Source organism: Barbus barbus, assembly GCF_936440315.1.
Source record: "Barbus barbus genome assembly, chromosome: 10".
In the NCBI taxonomy this organism is placed as follows: Eukaryota; Metazoa; Chordata; class Actinopteri; order Cypriniformes; family Cyprinidae; genus Barbus; species Barbus barbus.
The window spans coordinates 8906220-8927805 of NC_136738.1; the positions used below are offsets into that span (position 1 = coordinate 8906220).

General features: G+C 37.1%; 1 protein-coding gene across 1 annotated transcript in view; it reads left to right on the top strand.

The window, feature by feature from the left end:
• Positions 1-858: 858 nt before the first annotated feature.
• The window catches only part of LOC306876432 (neurabin-1-like), a 53025-nt gene continuing 32297 nt past the window's right edge, over positions 859-21586 (top strand). Inside the window, exons 1-2 of the mRNA XM_079427587.1 lie at positions 859-982; positions 1447-3313. Coding sequence (XP_079283713.1) covers positions 1577-3313 — 1737 coding nt within the window. The 5' untranslated portion in view covers positions 859-982; positions 1447-1576. The remainder of the gene's footprint in view (positions 983-1446; positions 3314-21586) is intronic.

Sequence of the window (21586 nt, forward strand, 5' to 3'; positions counted from 1 at the left end):
GATCTGACCGGGAAACGGAATAAATCATACAATTGCGCAGGTTTGGCTAATGAATAGTAATTAGGATTCCAGACTGGATGCTTCACGCAGGTTTTCTAGTAACGTCATCTGGACCTAATTAATATTCATTAGACAAACCTTCGTCATAGTAGAATCAGCAAATTCAGAGTCGGGAAGGGGGTTGGGTTTAATAGCAGCCCTGGAATGCCATCGGGAACGCGCATCGGTGCGACAGGTCTGCAGTGTGTGTGTGTGTGTGTGTGTGTGTGGTTGAATAGGGAAGAGAAACACTGGAGTTGCGTATGGAAGTTCGATTCTTTTTGCGAATCGATTCGTTTGGACTGTTCATTTCAGACAGCTAATAAAACAATTCACCCGTCATAGCACGCAGCAGTGTTCCCAGAAGCACATTAAATAATGATTTGGTTAAATATAAAATCCAGAAATGTATAAACTTTCGGTCTTTGGGTTGAATTACATGATATCCCATTAGTTTTACACAGTCTCATGTTTATTCTCAAAACAAACTAAAAATACAAACAATTAAACAAAATAAATAAATAGGCCTTCTGTCTACCTTGAATAAGGTCTATTGAATTTATTGCGTATTTATGTGTTATAGTTTGATATATTTTTTTTCATTGTCTTTGATACCCTTTCTATAGCTAGCCTATTTTATTGTCCAGATAGGCTACATTTTTCTATACCTGCTCGAAAAGTGTATCAAATATGGCTTGTTATTTGTTTCAAAAAAGTTTCACTCTCATACAAGAAGGTTCTCCCTCACTGAGGGATTTACGAACGCTTCGTGAATTATTTACACCGAATCGTTTAAACGAACTGACTCAAAAGAACGATTCATTGGCGAATCGGACAGCACTACGTTGGAGAACCATGGCGGTGAAACAAATGACATGCTTGGGGATCTAAATTACACAGAGCAGAAGAACCGGCGCCCCTAGACAGTGAGATATCCGTGGAGGTAAGAGAAGCAGATGACTTGATTGCTGCAGAAGCTGTAACTCGATTTCCGAAACTTTATTTTGATCATTTGTTTGAACTTATGCTGAGCTATTGTTCCGCGGCGAGTCCCATTGGAGTAGCTTTAGTGGGTTTGTGGGCAGGTTTAACACCGATCGCGGTAGTTCTTTATTATATTTAATCTCGTTTTGGGTTTTTGAACAGTATCCTGAAGTGCTGAGACTCTGTCAGATATTGATCACTGAATCAATGGAGACCAATGGATCTGCCAGCAAATGACTAGGAAAGTTTTGATCCAATTTGAAAAAGTTCCTTTGATCAGGGGGATGAGTCAGTGTGTAGATTATATCTGCTGACAAAAGAGCGCCGAAATCAACGTTTTACATGCTTGTGCTTTCAAATCGCGTTCAAATGTAAACGCGATTGTTTCAGTTTAGAATGTTACATTGTTTCTTTTCTTATCAGATGAGCGCGGGGATTCGATAAAATGTATCAGAGTGACTCCGAAGGGCGCATGCCATTGTCCGATTGAGGATACAGGACCACGGAATACAAAATACAGATTCAACGTAGAACACTTTGAAAGTCATTGAAAATGATCAAAGCAGAGGGCAAGGGTGAACGCACCCTGCGCAGCGCGTCCCCGCATAGAAATGCATACAAGTCGGACTTCCACACCATTAAGTGCTCTTTTGATGGGACCAAATCCGACAGCGAGGCCAAATCTTATGCTAATGGAGCCAGTGACCCCCGGGAGGACACTAGAGGGAGGCCGTTTGGCAATCGCATAAACAAAATAAAGAACATTTTCCTGCAAATGGACGGCCAGCAACCGCCGGAGAGTCAGGATGCATCATCTCCTGTATCTCCTGTATCCCCTGTGTCCAAATTCCCGGTCAGCACTCCCAAAACCAGCCTCAGTAGCGACAACAACCAAGAACTGCAAAACACGGATAAAACTCCGAAGGGAGAGGAAGTCGAGATAGATAAAGTCTCCCTGGCGGAAAAATTTTCAGTTACCAGAAAGCTATTTGAGAGAGGGATAAAAGAGCAGCCTGCCACAGAGAGGACGGGGCCCGGCAGGGTTTCTACTCGCCTGTCCCAGGGGAAGGTTCCTGAGGAGGGGCGTGGAGCCCGGAGGTCCTTGGGATCTTCTGAGAATAGCAGCAATAGTGTCATCAAAAGCCCGACGTCACCTGTGAGGAGTTCCCCAGAGGAAAGGAGGGAACAGGTCAATAGGCTGTCACTTAACGCCGGGCCTATTTCCAAGCGGTTGGAGAACTTCATTGTAGATGGCGACAAAGAAGAGTCAGTGCAAAGTCCTGAGAAACTGAGCAGCCCTACTGAGCGCTCGCTGCCATCACCTCTACGAGGGAGTTTCCAAAAACCCAGCTCGCCTGGTACTGATCCAACACACAAACCTACGTCCCCAAACTCTGACAAACTCTCGCCAAAAACCGACTCCAGCAGCCCTCCGTTCAAGTCCATCAGCCCCATTTCATACAAACTAACCTCTCCGACCAGCAGAATCCCTGGCCAGCCTCTATCGCCCAATGCTCAAAGCCCAATTAAACAATCGCCGTCATCAGGAAACGACTCGGTGAAAAACTCCCTGACAAATGAACCACCTCAACTTAGTAGTACTCCTGCGAAAGATCTCAAAGCTTCACCTTCTGCCAGCAGCGTATATAAATGGCCCTGGAGTCCGGAGGAACCAAAAAGTGAAAACCACATAAGTCGCAGTCCGTCTAGGGACATCTATCAAGAGCAGGCCACACAATGTCTGGACCCTACTGGTGCAGCAGTGGTACGGGCTGAGCTGGTAGTGGTCCAGAATGAGTCTTCAGAAAGCGAGGAGAACGATGAAGAGTTTTTAGAGGAGGTGAAGCTGCAAAGGGAACTTAAATCTGAAGATGTGGCTGACTCTCTGCAGGTGTCATCAACTCAAAACCATACAGAGGACAAACAGCTGGAGAAGGATGTGTGTATATCAACAGAGCTGAAGGAAGAGGAACCAGAAGAAGAAGAAGAGGAGGAGGAGGAGGAGATCATCCAAAAAAGGAATAGCTGTCATGAGGATGATGATGATGATGATGATGATGTAGAGAGTGAGCAGGAAGATCGGGATGAATGCGGGAAAACGTCTCCGGTGTTTTATAGTTTTGAGAATGCAGCGTTTGTGGATGATAAGGAACCGGTTCAGGACCAGCAGGATGAGGAGGATGAAGATGAAGATGAGGTCTATGAGGAGTATGATGAAGCTCCTGGTTTGTCTGAGGATGAGGAAGGGCCTCCAAGAAGGAAAATCAGATTCTCCACTGAGCCAATACGGGTAAGAAATATGTCTTTTTTTCCATTATAACATTTTCATGATAGCTGAAAATTCAGCGTTTCACTTCTGTCTTATTTCATATGTCTGTGGTTTGGAATGCAAAATCTGCTTTTGTTTTGAATTATTAGAAAAACACTTAATTTACAGTTTAAGAGGACTCAGACATGTCACTGTGGCTTTGGAAAGGAGATGTTTTGGGGACATGTCAAGCCTGTGAGGCCCAGGGTCAATGCTCTGACAACAGTTGGGCAACAGAGAGGCTCATTGCAGAACATTTGTTTGGGGGTTGAAAAGGGGGAATATTTTTAGAAATATTGTTGACATTGCGATTCACTGAGGGACAGAGGGCTGACCTGAAAAGCGGACGGTAAATAGAACAGAAAAGTATGCTGGCACAGATCTATGTTTTACAAGCAATGCTGATAGTATAGTGCAAGTATAAAAGCCAATTGAGTGAATCTTACAAATCCTGTGAAGAACATGTCTGAGTCTAAAAAAGGGAATACAATTATGATATGGGATGGGACTATTTAATATTGTCATTATTTAATGAAAGTTTTTGGTTGCCAAAATTCTTCTAAATATCTCCTTCAAAATTTTTAAAGCTTTTAAATGTCCATAATTTTTTGATGCAAAAATGGCTTAATTTTCTTTATTCGTCATATTTCATTTGTTATTCAGTGTTTCATATTTTGTCCCTGAATCGCAGTGATCAGACATTACTAGACTCTGGCCCCATCCTATGGCAGTCGGCCACAGACATGTGGTCCTGATCTACTTTGTCACGCTGCTCTTTTGTCTGATCAGGCCTTGAGACTCTTAATATCTATTAATCTATTTTAAGATAATAATTTCCATCTCGTGCATTCCTCAGCTCTGGAATGTCTTCCACACCTTAGCTGGTAATGATCAACACAAGGTTTTCAGTTTCCATCGGCCTGATAGAAATAAGAAATAAACAGAGCCCTGCAAAGGTGGCAGAGCAAGTTGCCAAAATACCAGCAGTGGCCTGTTCCTGGGGCAATCCTCTGTTATCCGAACGGCACTACAGACTCCTGCACTCGAAACAGGTGTGCTGAAGACCTTTCCTTGTGAGCAATCTTCATTTTGATCTCTCTCTGTCTACATGTACATGTTCCATGAGATGTTAACTTTTAATCAAAACTGTTGATTGAACAAAATGTGGTGCTGCTTGTGCAAAAACAACCTCTACAATGCTAAAGAGTTCTGAGTGTTTTTGTCACTGCAGTTACTAGGTTGTTCTGGGTGGTTGCCTTGTGATTTGTTTTGGTGTTCTTGGCATAGATATGTAGGCATTGATGCTTTATTATTGGTTGTTTCTATGGGCTGCTATAGGTAAGCCATCTGTCATATTGGAAAGGTCAAAGCTGGTCTGTGAACTCTTGAGAGCACGTTGATTGGGTTTGCAACTGTAGTTATACACATGTATGAATATCTATGTCTATAATGGATATAAGCAGATGATTTTGCTTAATTAACACAATACAACAAGACCAAGCCATTAGCTAACACATTAAAAAGTTACCATAGTTTAAAACCTGTAGCAGATTGAGTTAATGCATTGTGTTAAAAACATTAACCAACACATTCTTACCTGTGCAAGTTTATCCCATTTTCGGGGGGGAATTAAACAATGTTTTACAACCAGAGGCTGTGGAATGTCGTGGGCTTGTGGCAACTCATTGAACCATACCAGCAAAAGATCCCACCATAGACCTTAAATGCATGAATGTTTTGCCAATAATTGTTACATATATTAAAGTCTTTAACAACCCAGCCCTATCAACCCGATCTCATGGCAATTCATACATTATTTTACAAGGTGGCTAATTCATACAAATTAATATGGCCTCACTCATATGAATTTGTATGATTTTTGCGAAATCATATGCATTTAACGAGTCCCCCAATTCATATGAATTTGTACAAATTACCTACCCCTAATCCCGTCACTGGCGTCCTAGACAAATGGTACGAGTGAGGTTGTACAAATTGTACGAATTATCCACCTCGTAAAATGCATACGAATTGGTCGTGAGGTAGCGTTAGATCTATATTAGGGCTGCACGATATTTTGCATGCGATAGTCATGCGCATCTCGTCTGTAAAGACGGTTCTGTGATTAGCGGTAAATCTCCATCACCTGCTTTCAGATGGAGTGGCATTTAATACACAGCTGTAGTTTGCTGACAAGCTATGTAATTCGCGCTCATAATCGCAGATGAATCGCATTCGATTTTGAATGTGATATTGCGTAGCTTGTCAGGGATCTACGGCTCTGTGTATTAAATGGCACTCCATCTGAAAGCAGGTGATGGAGATTTACCGCTGTTTTTTTATTTCATCTATATATCTAACACGGATGGATCTCTAACTACTGCAGTAGTGTAAAACTCTCCTGATATTTTAATAACAATTACAAAAGAATAAAATAAAGCCTATTGCATTACATTTTGAAACTTTGATGGGTTCAGTTTGTGCAGATGATTCAGCATCTAGCTCTTATTTGTGATCTCAAGCATATTTTCAAAACTATCATTTTCAACGTCTTCAAAATCAATATTTTGAACACTGGCAGCTTATTCACCACGTCCACCATAAAATGACAGTGACAAATATGTCATTGCATACAGTAATTTAAGATTTGATGATATTGATGACTGTTCACATGCGACTTTCAGTAGACAGAAAAGTTTAGTGAGTTGTAAAAATTGCATGTGATTTATAACCTTTATACAGTGCTTGCCATTGTACAGACTGTAAGTCCGTTCCTCACAGCCTCGTTTTCATCCGCATAAAATTCAGTATGGTGTCTACCTTCACTGTAGAAGGTCTAGCTGTCTGTGTAACATGCTAGTATGTTAAAGTCACTGATGCATGACTAATGATAATGAATGATGAACCTTTTGTCTCAACCTTTGTAGGACCGACCTCACACTTATTCTCTTTTACTCTGTTTTCCTCTCTTATTTCTCTGTGATTGTGAAATGAAGGTGTGTAACTGTGTAAACAGATCTTGTCCTGGCTTGAGGCAGGTATTTTTCCACCATTGTGTTTCATCTCGGTCTTAACATGTTTAGCTAAAGAGTTGTTGCATTGCTGCTGTGGGTTCATACCTGGGGATTCAAACGCTTGACTGGTCAGAGTCTTTTATGAACAGGTTTGGTGAAGTTGTATGAATGAGAATTTATGAAGACCTGGCAAGCTGCATCTCTGGTGCATTTAAAGGAACACTCCACTTTTTTTTGGAAATAGGCTCATTGTACAACTCCCCAAGAGTTAAATAGTTGAGTTTTACCGTTTTTGAATCCGTTCAGCCGATTTCCGGGTCTGGCGGTAGCACTTTTAGCTTAGCTTAGCATAGATCATTGAATCTCATTAGACCGTTAGCATCTCGCTCAAAAATGACTAAAGAGTTTTGATAATTTTCCTATTTAAACCTTGACTCTTCTGTAGTTACATCGTGCGCTAAGACCGACGGAAAATGAAAAGAAAATGATTTTCTAGGCTGATATGTCTAGGAACTATACAGTATATATATATACTTCGAGGTATGTCTGGAAATTGTGCAGCAGTTAGTTGGTCTTCAGTGTACGCTGATTGATTGCTTTCAATACCCAATAAATAAGTCATATAGACAATTTTAAGGGATGTAAACAATAACAATCAAACAACAAAACACAAATAGCCCTAGCACATTTTTCTGGTTGTAAAATTTGAATTTTCATAACTTCTGGGACTCCAAAAAGGTTCACATGCCTCCTGTTACTGTTTTGAAATAGTTTGATGACAAGCAATGTTCATGGGACAATGGCATTGCCGCATATTGAAGACTTTTTAAATGTATCTAAATAGTTGCAGAAAGCAAGGTACTGCTATAAATCGCATAATAACCAAATCTCAAAATGAAACATCATACCCCTTTTTAACACACACCCCCAGTTTCACAAGCAAGGCTTAATCCTAGTCCTGGACTAAAATGTAAGTCTGAGCTGTTTCAACTGAAAGAAACTTGCACTGACTGATCTTAAAATATATCAATGCCTTTGTTTTGTCTTTAGATGCACACCGGTGATGTTTTTTTCTAAGGCACGTTTGTAAAAATGACTTAAATGTCCTACATGAACAATGGCCTAATCCTGGCTTAGTCTAAGCCTTGTCTGTGAAACCTGGCCATAAAGTTACTAAAATTTGGATTTAGTACAAAGTCATATCATGCAGGATCGTGATCTTGTATGAGTATTCAGCAGCTTGTGGTATCTCTAAAGGGTTAGTTCACCCAAAAATGAAAATTGTCATTTACTTACCTTCATGTCATTTCAAACTCAGACTTTCATGCATCTTCGAAACACAAATGAAGATATTTTTAATGAAACCCGAGAGATTTCTGTCCCTCCAATTTAAAATCCATTCACTCTTCAAAACGTTAATGAAGGCATCGGAAATGTATTCATATGAATCCACATCTTCTGAAGAGACATCTTCTGAGAGATGATTTGATGAACAGATTTAAATTAGTCTTTTATTCACATATAAACATCGATCAACACACATGGAGCACATCAAATATGGTAAACGCATATTCAGACATGCTTGGCAAGCGTTAAGGTTTGTTGGGCTTCCGTTTGCCATATATGTATTGTATAAAATCCTAAATGAAGCCTGCTCAATTGCCCATCATATAAAGTAACTATGTCTCTTCAGATAAAAGATTCATAATGACCTCTATGTGAACCTTTTGAAATGTGAAAGGTTTGGTTACGTGGACTTTCAATGGAGGGAAAAACCAAAGATGAACTAAAGCCTTGTGTGTTTGGAATAACATGAGGGCGAGTAAATGATGACAGAATTTTCATTTTTGGATGAACTACCCCTTTAACACAAACACAGAGCAATCAGACTTTGCTGTGGCAGTTCACACGGTCCTGTGAACCGCTCTAGCCAACATCAGCACACACTGCAGACGGTCTGGTCAGTGGTCTGTGGGCCTCTGTAAAAGGTTATTTTTTTGGAGAGGATCTTTCACAGCACCCGCCTTCAGATTTAGTCATTAAATGTGTCCTCCGCTGCGATGGATCTTTTATGGCTTCATTTAAAAATATTGAAATTATACCACAAATCTGTTGTATGTCAGCTTCAGGAAAGTATTTTTGGAGCTTCACACAACTCTGATTTATCTGCTGGTAAAGGATTTATGTTTTTAAGATTTTACAAGTTCAGTTTTAATAGTGCTGCAGTGTGTGGACTGTTTTTTGTGGTATATTAATGAATATGCATATTTTCAGCCTCTCTGTCAAAATGCTTGCTACAGATGTGAAAACGCAGAAAATCGAACGTGATGCAAATTTTATTATGACAGACGAAAGTTTCGGAGACAGTGTGTAAATGTGATTGACATTAAACATTAAAAAAGAGAGAGAGAAGGGGGAAAAAATTAATTTCTGAAAAAATAAGATTAATAAAACTAAAATAAAAATAAATCTAATAAATATTTCACAGGCCCAACAATCACAGTCAAGTTTGCCATTTACTGTACATGTATTTTGCACCAATGATGCTGCACTGGGGGCGGAGCCAGCCAGCACATGTAAACCAGCACACGGCAGACAGAACTCTTGTTACAGCAGCAGCTGGTTAGGACAGAAACTCATTAATATGCAAAAGAGAGCTCATATTATTGTCACATATGGTTAAGACACATTGGCAGCCTTATATAGTTTACAGATAGTTTGATACCTATTTGCATACAAAAATTGGAAGAGCGACAGTTGCAAGCTCTAGTCTGATTGGCTGAACTCATGCAGTTTCCAGGAGTCTGGGTGCTCTAGCAATAGTCTGGCGAATTGAGTTTTGTTTCAATCCAACCTCAGTCGAGGAAGTCCCATGTTCCAGAGAGGAGGAGGCAGAACAGGGTCTCACGGTAACCTGAGCCTGTCCTGTAGAGGAAGAGAGACAAAGAGGCCGAGTATGAGAAAGAGAGACTCTTTGTTCAGCAGACCGTGCAGACAGAATGAAATAACTCCCTTGATCACTTCTGTCTTCTGTCAGATGTCTCTGTAGCTTCTGAAGTCATTGTCATCTATAAAAGTCCACATTCTGCACCTTTTTAGCAGTTTATTGTTTTATGAGAAGTCCACCTACAATGTGACTCAAGATTTCGGCAAAAGCAGTCGTACTTTACTTTTTAAACGTAGTTTACTTTCTGACTTTGATTTAACTGGGCAGTTTTTGCTACTTTACCTTTAAGAATTCTATATGTAAATATATACCTCTGTTGTAATTGGATGTTTAGTAAATAAACACAAATATAGCTAACACCATCATACATTAGGCAGAGCCAGGTTTCTTAATGTTGACTATCAGTTTATGTTCTGCCCACAGAAGGTCGTAATAACTCATAATAAGTTATCTGTGGTTTGGGATTGGCCAGTCCCCTAGCCCTGCCCCGTAGTTACTGTTGCTATGCCAGTCAAACTGTATTACTGCGGCTTGGTATGCTTCTGGCAAATATGTACATAGAGCTGATAGGATTAAGTGAATTATCCTGGGAATTATTAATGATTAACTGTGTATTTATGTCCATTATTTTAATCTCATCTACCGGTTTGTCATAGAAGGCTTCATCTAGAAACCTGAAACTGGACAAAGAAATGTTTTCTGTAAGAATGTGTATACTGTGGTGTGTAACCAGTGTTAATTTTGGCAGGCATTTTTGATTTAGTCTTAGTCTTTATCTTGAGACGAAAATGCTTAATAGTCTTAGTCACATTTTAGTCATTTGAGTCTTTCATAGTTTTCGTCTAGTTTTAGTCATTTGAGTCTTTCATAATTTTAGTCTAGTTTTAGTCTACGAAAAGTCATTGCATTTTTGTCAACTTTTAGTCAAACTGCAGTTACCAACATTTATTTTGGTAGCTATTTTATGCAGTATTTAAACAAAAATAGTCATTAATTCTTCTCTCTTTAGACCAAATCAATTAAGCTTAGTTATGAGAAATTTGAATCAAGGATTGAATTTGGAAAAACTGGAATAAATGTTCATTTTTTGGTAGAAATATAAATTAAACTCATTTTTCAGATACAGTAGGTTTACTTAACAAGTATACATTTATTTAACATCTTTTGGTGGTTAACATTTATGACAGATAATTAGGAATGCTGTCCATTTAAGACGGAAGGTATGCATGTAATAGCCTACTGACATACATTCAGTTTTCACCCACCTGTTTAAGCTCACTTAAACCATAACGGACTGTATTTCAGATCGCTATAGTTCGCGTTTTGGTAGCCTATCCGTCCACTGCGGCTGCCATACTGAGACTAGACATGCAAACGCCCCTTATCCAATGACAGAGACGCACATTTTGAAAGACAAGTCAGTTAACTTAGCCTATAGGATGTATTTTGAATGTCCGGTAGTCCTCAAATAACATTTTAGTCCCGTCTCGTCTTGTTAACGAAGACGCGCATAAATTTCGTCATAGTTTTTATCATCAGATATTAGTTTTAGCTCGTCAACGTCTCGTCTTAGTCACAGAAAAAAGGTTCGTTGACGAATATTTTTCGTCGTCGTCTTAGTCAACGAAATTAACACTGTGTGTAACGATACACAAACATGATGGTTCGGTACGTACCTCTTTTTTGACGTCACGATACGGTCATGTTTCGGTACAGCAGGGGGAAAAAAATAGCTAAATTATTATTTTTTTTTTTTTATTAAACAATGGTTTACTGAACAAATTGCTTTTTCTTTTAAATAAATTGTTACAATTTAAATTTTCTTGGGGATGAAAATCTACCTCAGATTCTGCTCTAAATTATAGGAAGCCCTTATAGATTACTATAATGTTCCAATTAACAACAGAGCTCAAAATTCAATTACTATTTATTTTTAACTATAATAATTAACACTCAAATAAAACGGGTATGCAAACATGTAAATTGCACATGATGCAGTTTTTAAATGTATTTCTAAATTATACAATTTCTGTTTGTTGTTGAAATATATTAATTTACACTGTCATAACTTTTAAAATATTTATTTAAACACATTAAGTTCAAGTTTATTTGTATAGCGCTTTTTACGATACAAATCGTTGCAAAGCAGCTCTACAGGAAATTAAGTTTCCACAATATATTTATATTATATATATGGCAAAATTTGGTAATTCTGTATGTTGTCTGAGCGTTGGCATCCTCTGAGGTCCTCTGAGGGGTTGGCATCATCTTTTCTCAGGTGTTCAGTCATCTCAGATCATTTAAGGGTTGATCCAGACTGAAGCTTCTGTAATTACAGAGAAACAAATAGAGACATAATTAGCGTAGCTGCTGTTCCATCTAAGCAAAAATGATTTGTTCAACCCAAGCTAAAGAATAATAATAATGTACATTTGATCATTAAGTAATCAAGACATCACTAACAGGTAAAGTAAAATATAATGAAGTATATAGTCTAATATTTCTCAACATTCTTAAAACATCTTGTAAACAAAATGTCATATTGACATCTTTCCGGAATTCAAACACTGATTGAGCAATTGCATGAGATGTTCATTCATGTTTATTTAACGTTTAAACTAGTAGTAAAGAGGAAGGGATGATCACGCTCTGCGCTGCCATTAGAACTGAGGCTTCTATACAGAGATCTGTCGCACCACATCAAAGAGCACCAAAACTACATTTATTGTCTGAATTTCCTGAAAATGGAATGATTTGTTCGGTACACATACATACCGAAGCGAAAGACCCGTATTGAAAATTTTCGGTACGAATATGTGTACATTACACCCCAAGTTGTGGGTATAGGAGGTATAGAAAGAACGTGTATTTGTAGTGTAAACACTAATGTGTCCTCACCTGCTGCATGGCTCACTTGTCAGTTGTCTGAAAACAACCACCTTAACCAGTCTTGGCTGCATGTGGTTTTAACAAAACATTTTGACCATTTACAAAAAAAAAAAAGAAGCCAAGACGTTTACAAGACTTCAGTGAATCTCTTTGTATTGTCTGGCAAGCAAGCAGTGAAAGCTTTAATAATAACAAACAGCATTCCATACATTTGAATATACAGGAGTTTTGACAAACTAATATGAACACCTTAGAAATAGCCACTATTTATTAAGGTTTTTTTATTACCATCATTTCCCTTTAATACAACTTCCAACCTTCTTGGTCATTCACTTTTAGGTTTTGCCCACTATTCTTCTTCAATGCCGAAGAAGAGCCATAATTGTAAAGACTGTTGTTCTTAAAACACTAGGTTTAAGGTTATATACACTCCTGCTAAACGGCTCCCTTCACAATTCCTCGAAATCCTTTCACAAGTGAGACTCTTGTTACTAGCAGGTGTCGACAGTTTTCTATCTCTGCTGACTACTTGTGATCTGATCATCTGAGATGTTAATTCTAGTGCCATAGTAAAGAGCAGACAGCACCACATAGGTAGTTAGCTGGTGATGACACAGCACTATGGTAATGACGCCATGGTAGGTTAGCGAATAGCTTTACTAAGCCGTACGCTGTGTTTATGCAGTCTGTGTGTAACTCATATCTGCAGGCATCTCAAATACTCACACCACAAATAGTGCCGAATGTGATGATACTTGAAACAATTGTTGGTGGTATGGTATATTTTTAAATGTGGTGAGATTAGTATATTTGGAGAATAACAGTTGTCTGTCTGTCTGTCCATTTCTTACATTCTCTCTGAAAGACTGTAGGTGTGTCTGTAATAGTTGAAATCACAGCGGCAGCTGAAGTGGGAGTTTTATCTCTGAACCCCTCTGCCCTTGATTCCCCTTTGTTTTAATTCTCTAAACTAGCATGCTTTATGCATTTTTTTTTTTTTTTTTTTACATTTTCAACATGACAAAGCAATTGTGGAATTGGAGAAATTTTAATAATTAAAATAAAATAGCAATAGTGTCAAAAATAATATAAATATGGGTAATAATTTGTACAGTGGGCAATGCAAAATTAAAGTTCACTGAAGAACCCACTGCTATGTAGTTTCTAGGGTGTGCTGGGAGGGTGATGGCTGCTCTGGTTAGTTTCTTGCTGGCCAAAGCAAAGTCGAAAGGGCCTTAACTTAAAGGCTAAACTGTGCTTCATTTTCTGTTGTATTGTTCTCAGTTGAGCATGCACAGCTTTTAAAGAAAGATGGAGATTTGATGGAGGTTTACTGCTAATCATGGAACCGGCTTTACTGACGAGATGCACATGATCATCGCATTCGATATATCGCCCAGACCTATTGAGAACTCAAATCAGTGCTGATGAAAATTACTTTGGGCACAAGAAGGGGTTTAATTGGGCCGGGGCCGTCCAGGGCTGAGCCCCGGCACATGGGCTTGGTGCTGGTAACTCATCAGTGGACTTTCCCCGTATATTTTCAACAACTGTAGGCTATATGCTGCTCCAAAAGTGCCACCTACTGGTTAGTGAATCAGTTTTAATAAGCCTCTCTTTTTGTTCAGACCAATGTGAAAATCCACCCATATAACACTGTTTTAAATTAATATTAACATTTATTGTTTATAATTTATTATTTAATATTTACGGTATTTTTTAATTAATTTTTGCTTATTTAAAATTTGATTTTAAAAATCTTTTAGTCAGATGTAGCTTTGTATACTGTCAGCATGTACAAAGATTTTGATCAGCATTTTAGTATTCATAGCAGAGGACTCTCTCAACTTGTTACATTTTATAGTTTGTCAATTGATAGGAGACTTTTGTATGCTTTGCATATACATGTACACCCCTCGATAGCCTGAAACCACAGAGCCCCCCCCCCCCCCCCCCATGACAACCAAATCCCAATTTAACCCCTGTGCAAAGGGAAGGTATCATTTCAAATTTAAGGCCTGTTCACACCACCATGATGTTCAGTACAGTTTTTTTTAAAGTGATTTGCTTATGTAGACCAATGTGATAAAACAGCCAATAGGCTAATGAAAATGCAAATTCACGCTTTGACAGTAGGTGGCACGTATGGAAAAGCAAAAATGCTGTGATACACAAGGGCTGTATCCAAAATATCCCCCTATATTCTCATTCACTATTCCCTACATTGGGCCACTAATATAGTTCACTTGAATGAGTGAATGAAAACGAGTGAGTGAATTCAGACACTGAGTGCACCGGAAGGACTGCCACTTTTGCATAGTTTGTACTTGCTGTTTAACCCTTGTGCAGTCTAACCGGAGAATTTTACATTTTGATTTTTAAAAAAATCGTAGCTTCACCAGAATGGTACGAAACTCAGTGACTTTTATGGCACTTTGGGGGCCCTTCCAGGAGTAAAATGTAATTAAGCAGTTATTTCAGTGAATAAATGATACATTTATATAGGGTTTTTATTGTGTATTGCTGCACACCCAAAGCTCTTTATAATCACGTGGGGGCTCTCTCCTCAACCACCACCAGTGTGTGTTTTAAAATTTGTGTAATTGACAAAAGTAATGTAAACATAAATGAAAGACATGCAGCACAGAGTTAGATTTCAAGGCTATTCATGTAATAACCAAACAAAATAATTATAAAGTGTAATAATAGCGTATCATTATTATTTCAATTACTGTCTTTCACCATTTTGGAGAGTACCACGCCGCATGCATGCGTAATCAACTAGTGGTTGACCGATATTGATTTTTTTATTACCGATACCAATTATTTGCATGTTTATATGCCCCATAACCGATATGCAGAACCGATATTTATTTACTGTTATAAAGTAAATTAATGACTGAGTGAAGTAAAAACATACTTCACTTTGGTTTTTTCTCTTTTCAATCATCTTTTTTTTTAAGTGTTGAAAATTAGCAGTCTTTCATGTTAAATTTAATCTTCATATTACAACAGCAAAAAACATTTCATTTATAGAAAGCATCAGCAGCAAAAACACTAATATTAACAACAAGCAAAATAAATGTAGAATGTCTAATGTTTTCTAATGGAGAAAATAAATAAAGGAAAGGAGTCATATCAACTTCATTTTAAACTACAGTTTTTAGTAGGTCTATGAGCTGTTTAATATGCCTATAGAGTCAAGAATAATTCACTGGATAATGTTATTTCACTGAATTATGTTCTCTGCAATATTGGAATATAACAAACAAAACATCGTATTTTATTGCATTTCTCAATTGGAATGTTATATCAGAATTATTAATATTGTTTTTGTCCTTCTAGATTAAGAAATGCCTGCTGACAGCGCAGCTTGTCTATGCATTTACACTCGACTATTGATCGCGTTATCTGCGATCGCTCACGGAGATAATAAAATTTTTATTTCCATAGAGTTGTATTTATTTAGATGTTTATTAGCAAAATAATGGTTATATAGTAAATGTTACTACAATTTGGGTGTTTTAAAGCATCAACCCGCCGAGTGAACAGCAATATGAAGCGGCTTCACGAGACTAATGATGAGCAAATATACAACAGAGAGAGAATTAAATTCAGCACTTTTATTTCCAACATGCGCTCATTCATGGCAGTATTGTTTAATTCAGGCAAAGTTACGACTTTATTGGGACAGGACTTGACGGATTATTTTACATGTCTCCGTGAGTTGCTCGCTATTTCTTAGAGCCAAGCTGCATAAACTACATAACAGCCACTAATGCACACATTAGATGCATTAAATAAATGCCTGTTATGTAAAATAAAGTTTACTAACTACAGCAAATCAAGTACCTGCACGCCGTTGTTGTCTCGTCCCCCCTCAGACACGCTGCAATGGCAATCCTGCGTGCAATTCTCAAAATACCCACAAGATGGCGGCATTTATCGGTGAATCCGATATTACAAAACCGATATCCGATTATGGTAAAATGCTTACATTTCGGGGAAATATCGGTAAGTCGATATATCGGTCGATCTCTATAATCAACGTCATAATTGTTGTTAACGTAACACTGATTTCATTGATTATGCACGCATGCGTCATGGTACTCTACAAAATGGTGGAAGACGGGAACTCGGGGAGAAGTATTGTTGAATAAATTGTTCTTTTTGTTTTCTTTGCGCACAAAAAGTATTCTCGTAGCTTCGCAAAATTGAAGTTGAGCCACTGATGCCACATGGACAATATACCGATGTCCTAGCTACGTTTCTGGGTCTGGGAACGTTACAGTTGCGTTGCTGTCTATGGAGGGTCAGAGAGCTCTCAGATTTCATCAAAAATATCTTAATTTGTGTTCTGAAGATAAACAAAGGTCGTACGGGTTTGGAACGATATGAGGGTGAGTAATTAATGACAGAATTTTAATTTTGGAGTGAACTGTCTCTTTAATTCCAAATGAAAATTCCATTTCACACACTTCAGCATGTGTGGTATAGCTGAAATTGTCTGGGGGTTTTTTCAGCTTATTGAGGATATCCGACTGGCATTTGCAATGCATTTTCTGTGAAGCTGCTGTATTTTGAAACGAGCTATACAAAATAAATGTGAAAAAATGTGTTTATAAAATACAAGAGTGCAGAGAGAAGAGAAGAGGTTTTGAAACAAATTTGTTCTATGCTATTTACTGTCACTTAGCAAAAAACGCCAAATTGTAGTTTTATATAACACGATTCTTTTTTTTTTTTTTACAGTGCGATAGAAAAGAGATTAATTAAAATAACAAACAAAAAAAAAAACCATTGCAATGGCATGCAAATGCTCGTCGTTCTAAACGGATGCATTAACAGACGTCTATTCAAATTAAAATGTTTATTGCACCGAATTTTCACACCAAATATTCATCTTGTTGTGAAGAAACCTTAAATTTCTATGGTGTTTTTCTCTCTAGAAATGGCTAGGATCCCAAAACCTATATGGAAATAAGTCTTTTTTGCACATTTTAATGTCCTAGAGTTGAAAACTCTTAGATGATGAAAAATTATAATAATGATAATAATAAAAATTGCAATTTTAACAAAAATTAGTTAATTAAATAAGTAACATTAATTCAAGTAACTAATGTTGATAAAATGGAACTTAAAGTGCTAATGAACAAGTGTTTCTCTTTATCTTAGCGAGTCAGGATATTTCCTTCATCCTCACAATTCAAGTCTCTTGTTGTTATATTTAGCAACACAAGGTGTGTTCTTCCAGTTTACTGTCTTTGAATGTGCATTTGTGTGCTGTCGTGTCCTGGACAGGGCGTTGTAGTGCGCGTGCACGTGTGATTATGAAGTGCACCTGTCGTGCGCCCCACCTCTCTCCGCTCACTCCAGGAAGTTCAGCAACCTCTCCTCAAAGCTACACAAAAGTCTGAACAAACACATGGGTGTGGCGCTAACACGGGAATACTCGTGTTTCCGTGACACACGTCAGCCGTCACCTGAGGAATCTAACTTGCTCGTGCTCTGAAATACTGTTTTGAAGAAAACTGGCTGACTGTACATTACGCAAGGCTATTCTTCTTTGAGTTGTTTCCTTCTGTGCACAGAGAGATCAAGCAATCTGTAAGGATCAGTTTTTTTTGGAACCAAGTCACAACCCTAGGATTAGGATAGAGAAGTGGAGCTTGTCTGATGGCACTGCAGAAATGTGTCGCAGAGTCAAAATAATACACTTGTTTCGATTGCTTGTTGAAATCAGTTTCCAGCTGCTATATTGCAGGAGATGAAACACACTGTTCTTTGAAGGCAGTGAGTTGAGCAGCTTTAGAAATGCATTATGCTATAATAAGTGTGACAATGCAAAATGCATGCACACACAAAATGATCAGTAGCAGTTCACTTCTGCAGTTTCAGATGGATTTTGTTCATAGCAACAGGGATCAAACCAGAGTTCACATAGGGTCCTAGGATGTTTATGATGAGGAAAACATGGAAAGGAATTCCACGTTATAAAGAAAATGTAACAGAATTTGTAAATCTGGGATGAATAAATCAAAGAATCACTATATGGACTAATGTCTGTGAATATTATACTGTAATGTCAGTCTTTTTTTTGTCTTTGTTTTCATTTAAACAGTAAACCTCTATTGTGTGGCACTCTTTCTTGCACACACACACACACACACACACAAATTGTTCAGATTACATTTTAAAATAAATTTCTTTCTTTCTTTAAAGTTTTTATTGCAAAGAGATACAATACACATCTGTTTATGACATTTGTCACTTTTACAGCATTTCCAACATATTTTCCCTGATCAGGGAAAAGAAACTGATCAACAAATCTTCATGACGATAACAGATCAATACATCTCTTTTAATTCTTTCATTTATTTAAAAACTATTTACAAAAGAAAGGGGATGTGGACACAATATTTTTAAATGAACATAAAACCGGTTCTATAACAAAAAAAAAACATTAGGTTCAATAGGAGTTATATGCTCAATCCATTTGGACCAAAAGTCAACAAATATATCTTTTTGGTAATTCACAAAGAATGTAATTTTCTCCATAGTAAACATACTTTTTACAACGTCAATCCAATCCTGTATTTATGGCGGATTAGGTTTATATACCAGCATCTAGTAATAGCTTTTTTACTTGAAGCAAGTATTATTCTATACATATATTTGTTCTTCCTTTCCCAGGAAACAATTGACACCTTGCCCATGTAAATTACCTCAAAACTGAAATCAACTGAAGTGCTTAAAATCTTTTCTAATACGTTATTTATAACTTTCCAAAAACGTCTGATATTCGGACATCCCCAAAATATGTGACAATGGTTAGCATCCTGTGAGAAGCAATGTCTTCAAAAGCGATCCACTGCCCCAGGGGTTCGATAAACAATGTGAAGAGTAGATGGGACAGAGGACACCCCTGTCTAGTGCCCCTCTCCAGTGTGAAGGTCTTTGATAGATTACCATTTATTTTAATTCTTGCGGTGAGACATGAGTATATATTTTGAATTACTTTAATACATTTCTCATGAAAATGGAATTTAAATACCCTTAAGAAAAAGCCAGTTGACCGAATCAAAAGCCTTCTCGGCATCGAGGCTTAGGAGGACAGCTTGTATATTAGAATTTTGAATGTGTTTGATATTTTGGAGAGTCCGTCTAATGTTGTCTTGCGTTTGCCTACTCTGAATAAACCCAGTTTGATCAATTAATTCCGGCATTAACAATTCAAGCCTTTTAGCTTGGACTGAGACAAATATCTTATAATCCATATTCAGGACAGAGATTGGTCTATAAACTCTTGTTTAGTTTTCCCCTCCTTTTGAATCACCGCAATAACAGCTTCTCGCCACGAGAGTGGCAAATCACCACCATGTAAATCATAATTAAAAGCTGGCAATAAAATAGTGATAAGTTGTCTAAATACTTTATACCATTCGGATGAAAATCCATCTGGACCTGGTGACTTATTTGTTTTACGCCTGGATATTGCTTTATTTATTTCCTCCTCAGTTATATCTGCAGATAATTTAGCATTCCAGATGTCACTACCCGAAGGGAGTTTTAAAGGAGTGAGAAAAGTGTCAGTTTTAACAGGATCTACATTAAAATAAATTTCAAATGAATCAAATTGTCACATTTTATGTATTTAATAAAAAAATACCATTACATCATAAAACACAGAATACAGAATAATTAAAACAGACAAAATATATTTTTTGAAAGAAATTAGTGCTGTCAAACGATTAATCGTGATTAATCGCATCCAAAATAAAAGTTTTTGTTTACATATGTGTATGTACTGTGTATCTTTATTTTGTATATATAAAGACACACACATACAGCATATATTTTGAAAATATTTACGTGTATATATTTAGATTCATATAAATCATATCATATATAAATATATTTAATATATAAACAACATTTTTTTCTTAAATATATACATGCATGTGTGTGTATTTATATATACATAATAAATATACACACCACACACACACATACATACATATATATATGTATCTATCTATATCTATATCTCTATATCTATATCTCTCTAAACAAAAACATTTATTTTGGATGCGATTAATTGTTTGACAGCACTAAAAACATAATGCATTTCACAGGACAATTTTATTTTATTTATTTTAAATACATTTTAATAATTTTAATTTTAATAAATTGTTAAATTGTTACACAAGGAATGTGGGGTTAAAATAAAACTGATTTTATAGGGCACTAAAAATATTAGCTATTTTTATACTGCAGGGTTGATAGGTCTCCAGTGTGTGTGTAAGATCTTTCTGACATTCATCTGAAATTGATGTGCTGTTCTCATGTCGTTTCTTTGAGCTGAACAGTATCTCTTCACAATAATACAGTGGCCATGAAGTATTTAGACCCTTCAGTCTCTCTGAATGTCATTGCTCTAGATACATAACATCAGTGTGTCATTTGCCCTCAAATGCTGCAGGATCTTTTTTCTTCAGTTTCTTCAGCTGTTGTTTTGGTGATTTTTATTAAATGTATGAGTCAGTTCTCCAAGTTCACACAGGTGTTTTAGCACAGGAACCACAGGTGCAGTTCATCACATTAACTATAAACATGATCACCTAGCATTTTACAAACACAAAGTTGACCAAATTTGCCTTAATTTTGACCGTTATTATTTAGCATCTCAAGAAACATTTTATTTATTTATCTTTTCCCAAATAAACCTTGTTGGATGTCTTTTTAAAACAATGACTTTAATGCATTCAAATACTTTCTGGGACTACAGCGAGTTTAAAAAATACTGACCAGGTGGAGTGTATAGCCCACAGCAAATTAATAATAATAATAATATATCGAGAAAAGAAAAAAAAACAAAGATGTAAGAGTTCATCATCATTAAGTGGCTTTGGTCAACCTTGAGTTGCTTTTAAATGTGTTTTCTGAATGAATGAATGAATGGCTATAAAGTGCAGCATGGGTCTGATTCAGTGCTGCTTTTCTTTGTCATATTCATGACGCGTGCTGACAATCAGTCAAATGTTAAACAGCAGCAAACTGGGTGTTTAAATTGGTCAGAAAGAATATAGCATATATGATTTGCCTGTTGTCACTAATTGCTAAATCAGCTCAGTTATGACTAGTGGAATTGAATCCGAATTGTGTTGTAAATTCACAGGAGTGTGTGCGGTGGTGTTGAGGGGAAGGTGTAGAAGTGCACTGCTGGTTTTAGTCTTGTTAATCACTGTACTGCTAATACGCTTTTGTGTCCTAAACATGTATGTCACAATGAAAACAAAATGGACAATCCTTATTTATCCTTATCCTTATTAATTAGAACAATACATTCTATTTATTATAATTGATTTGTTCATGCATGCCATTTAAAAAAGAAGAAATGTTCCC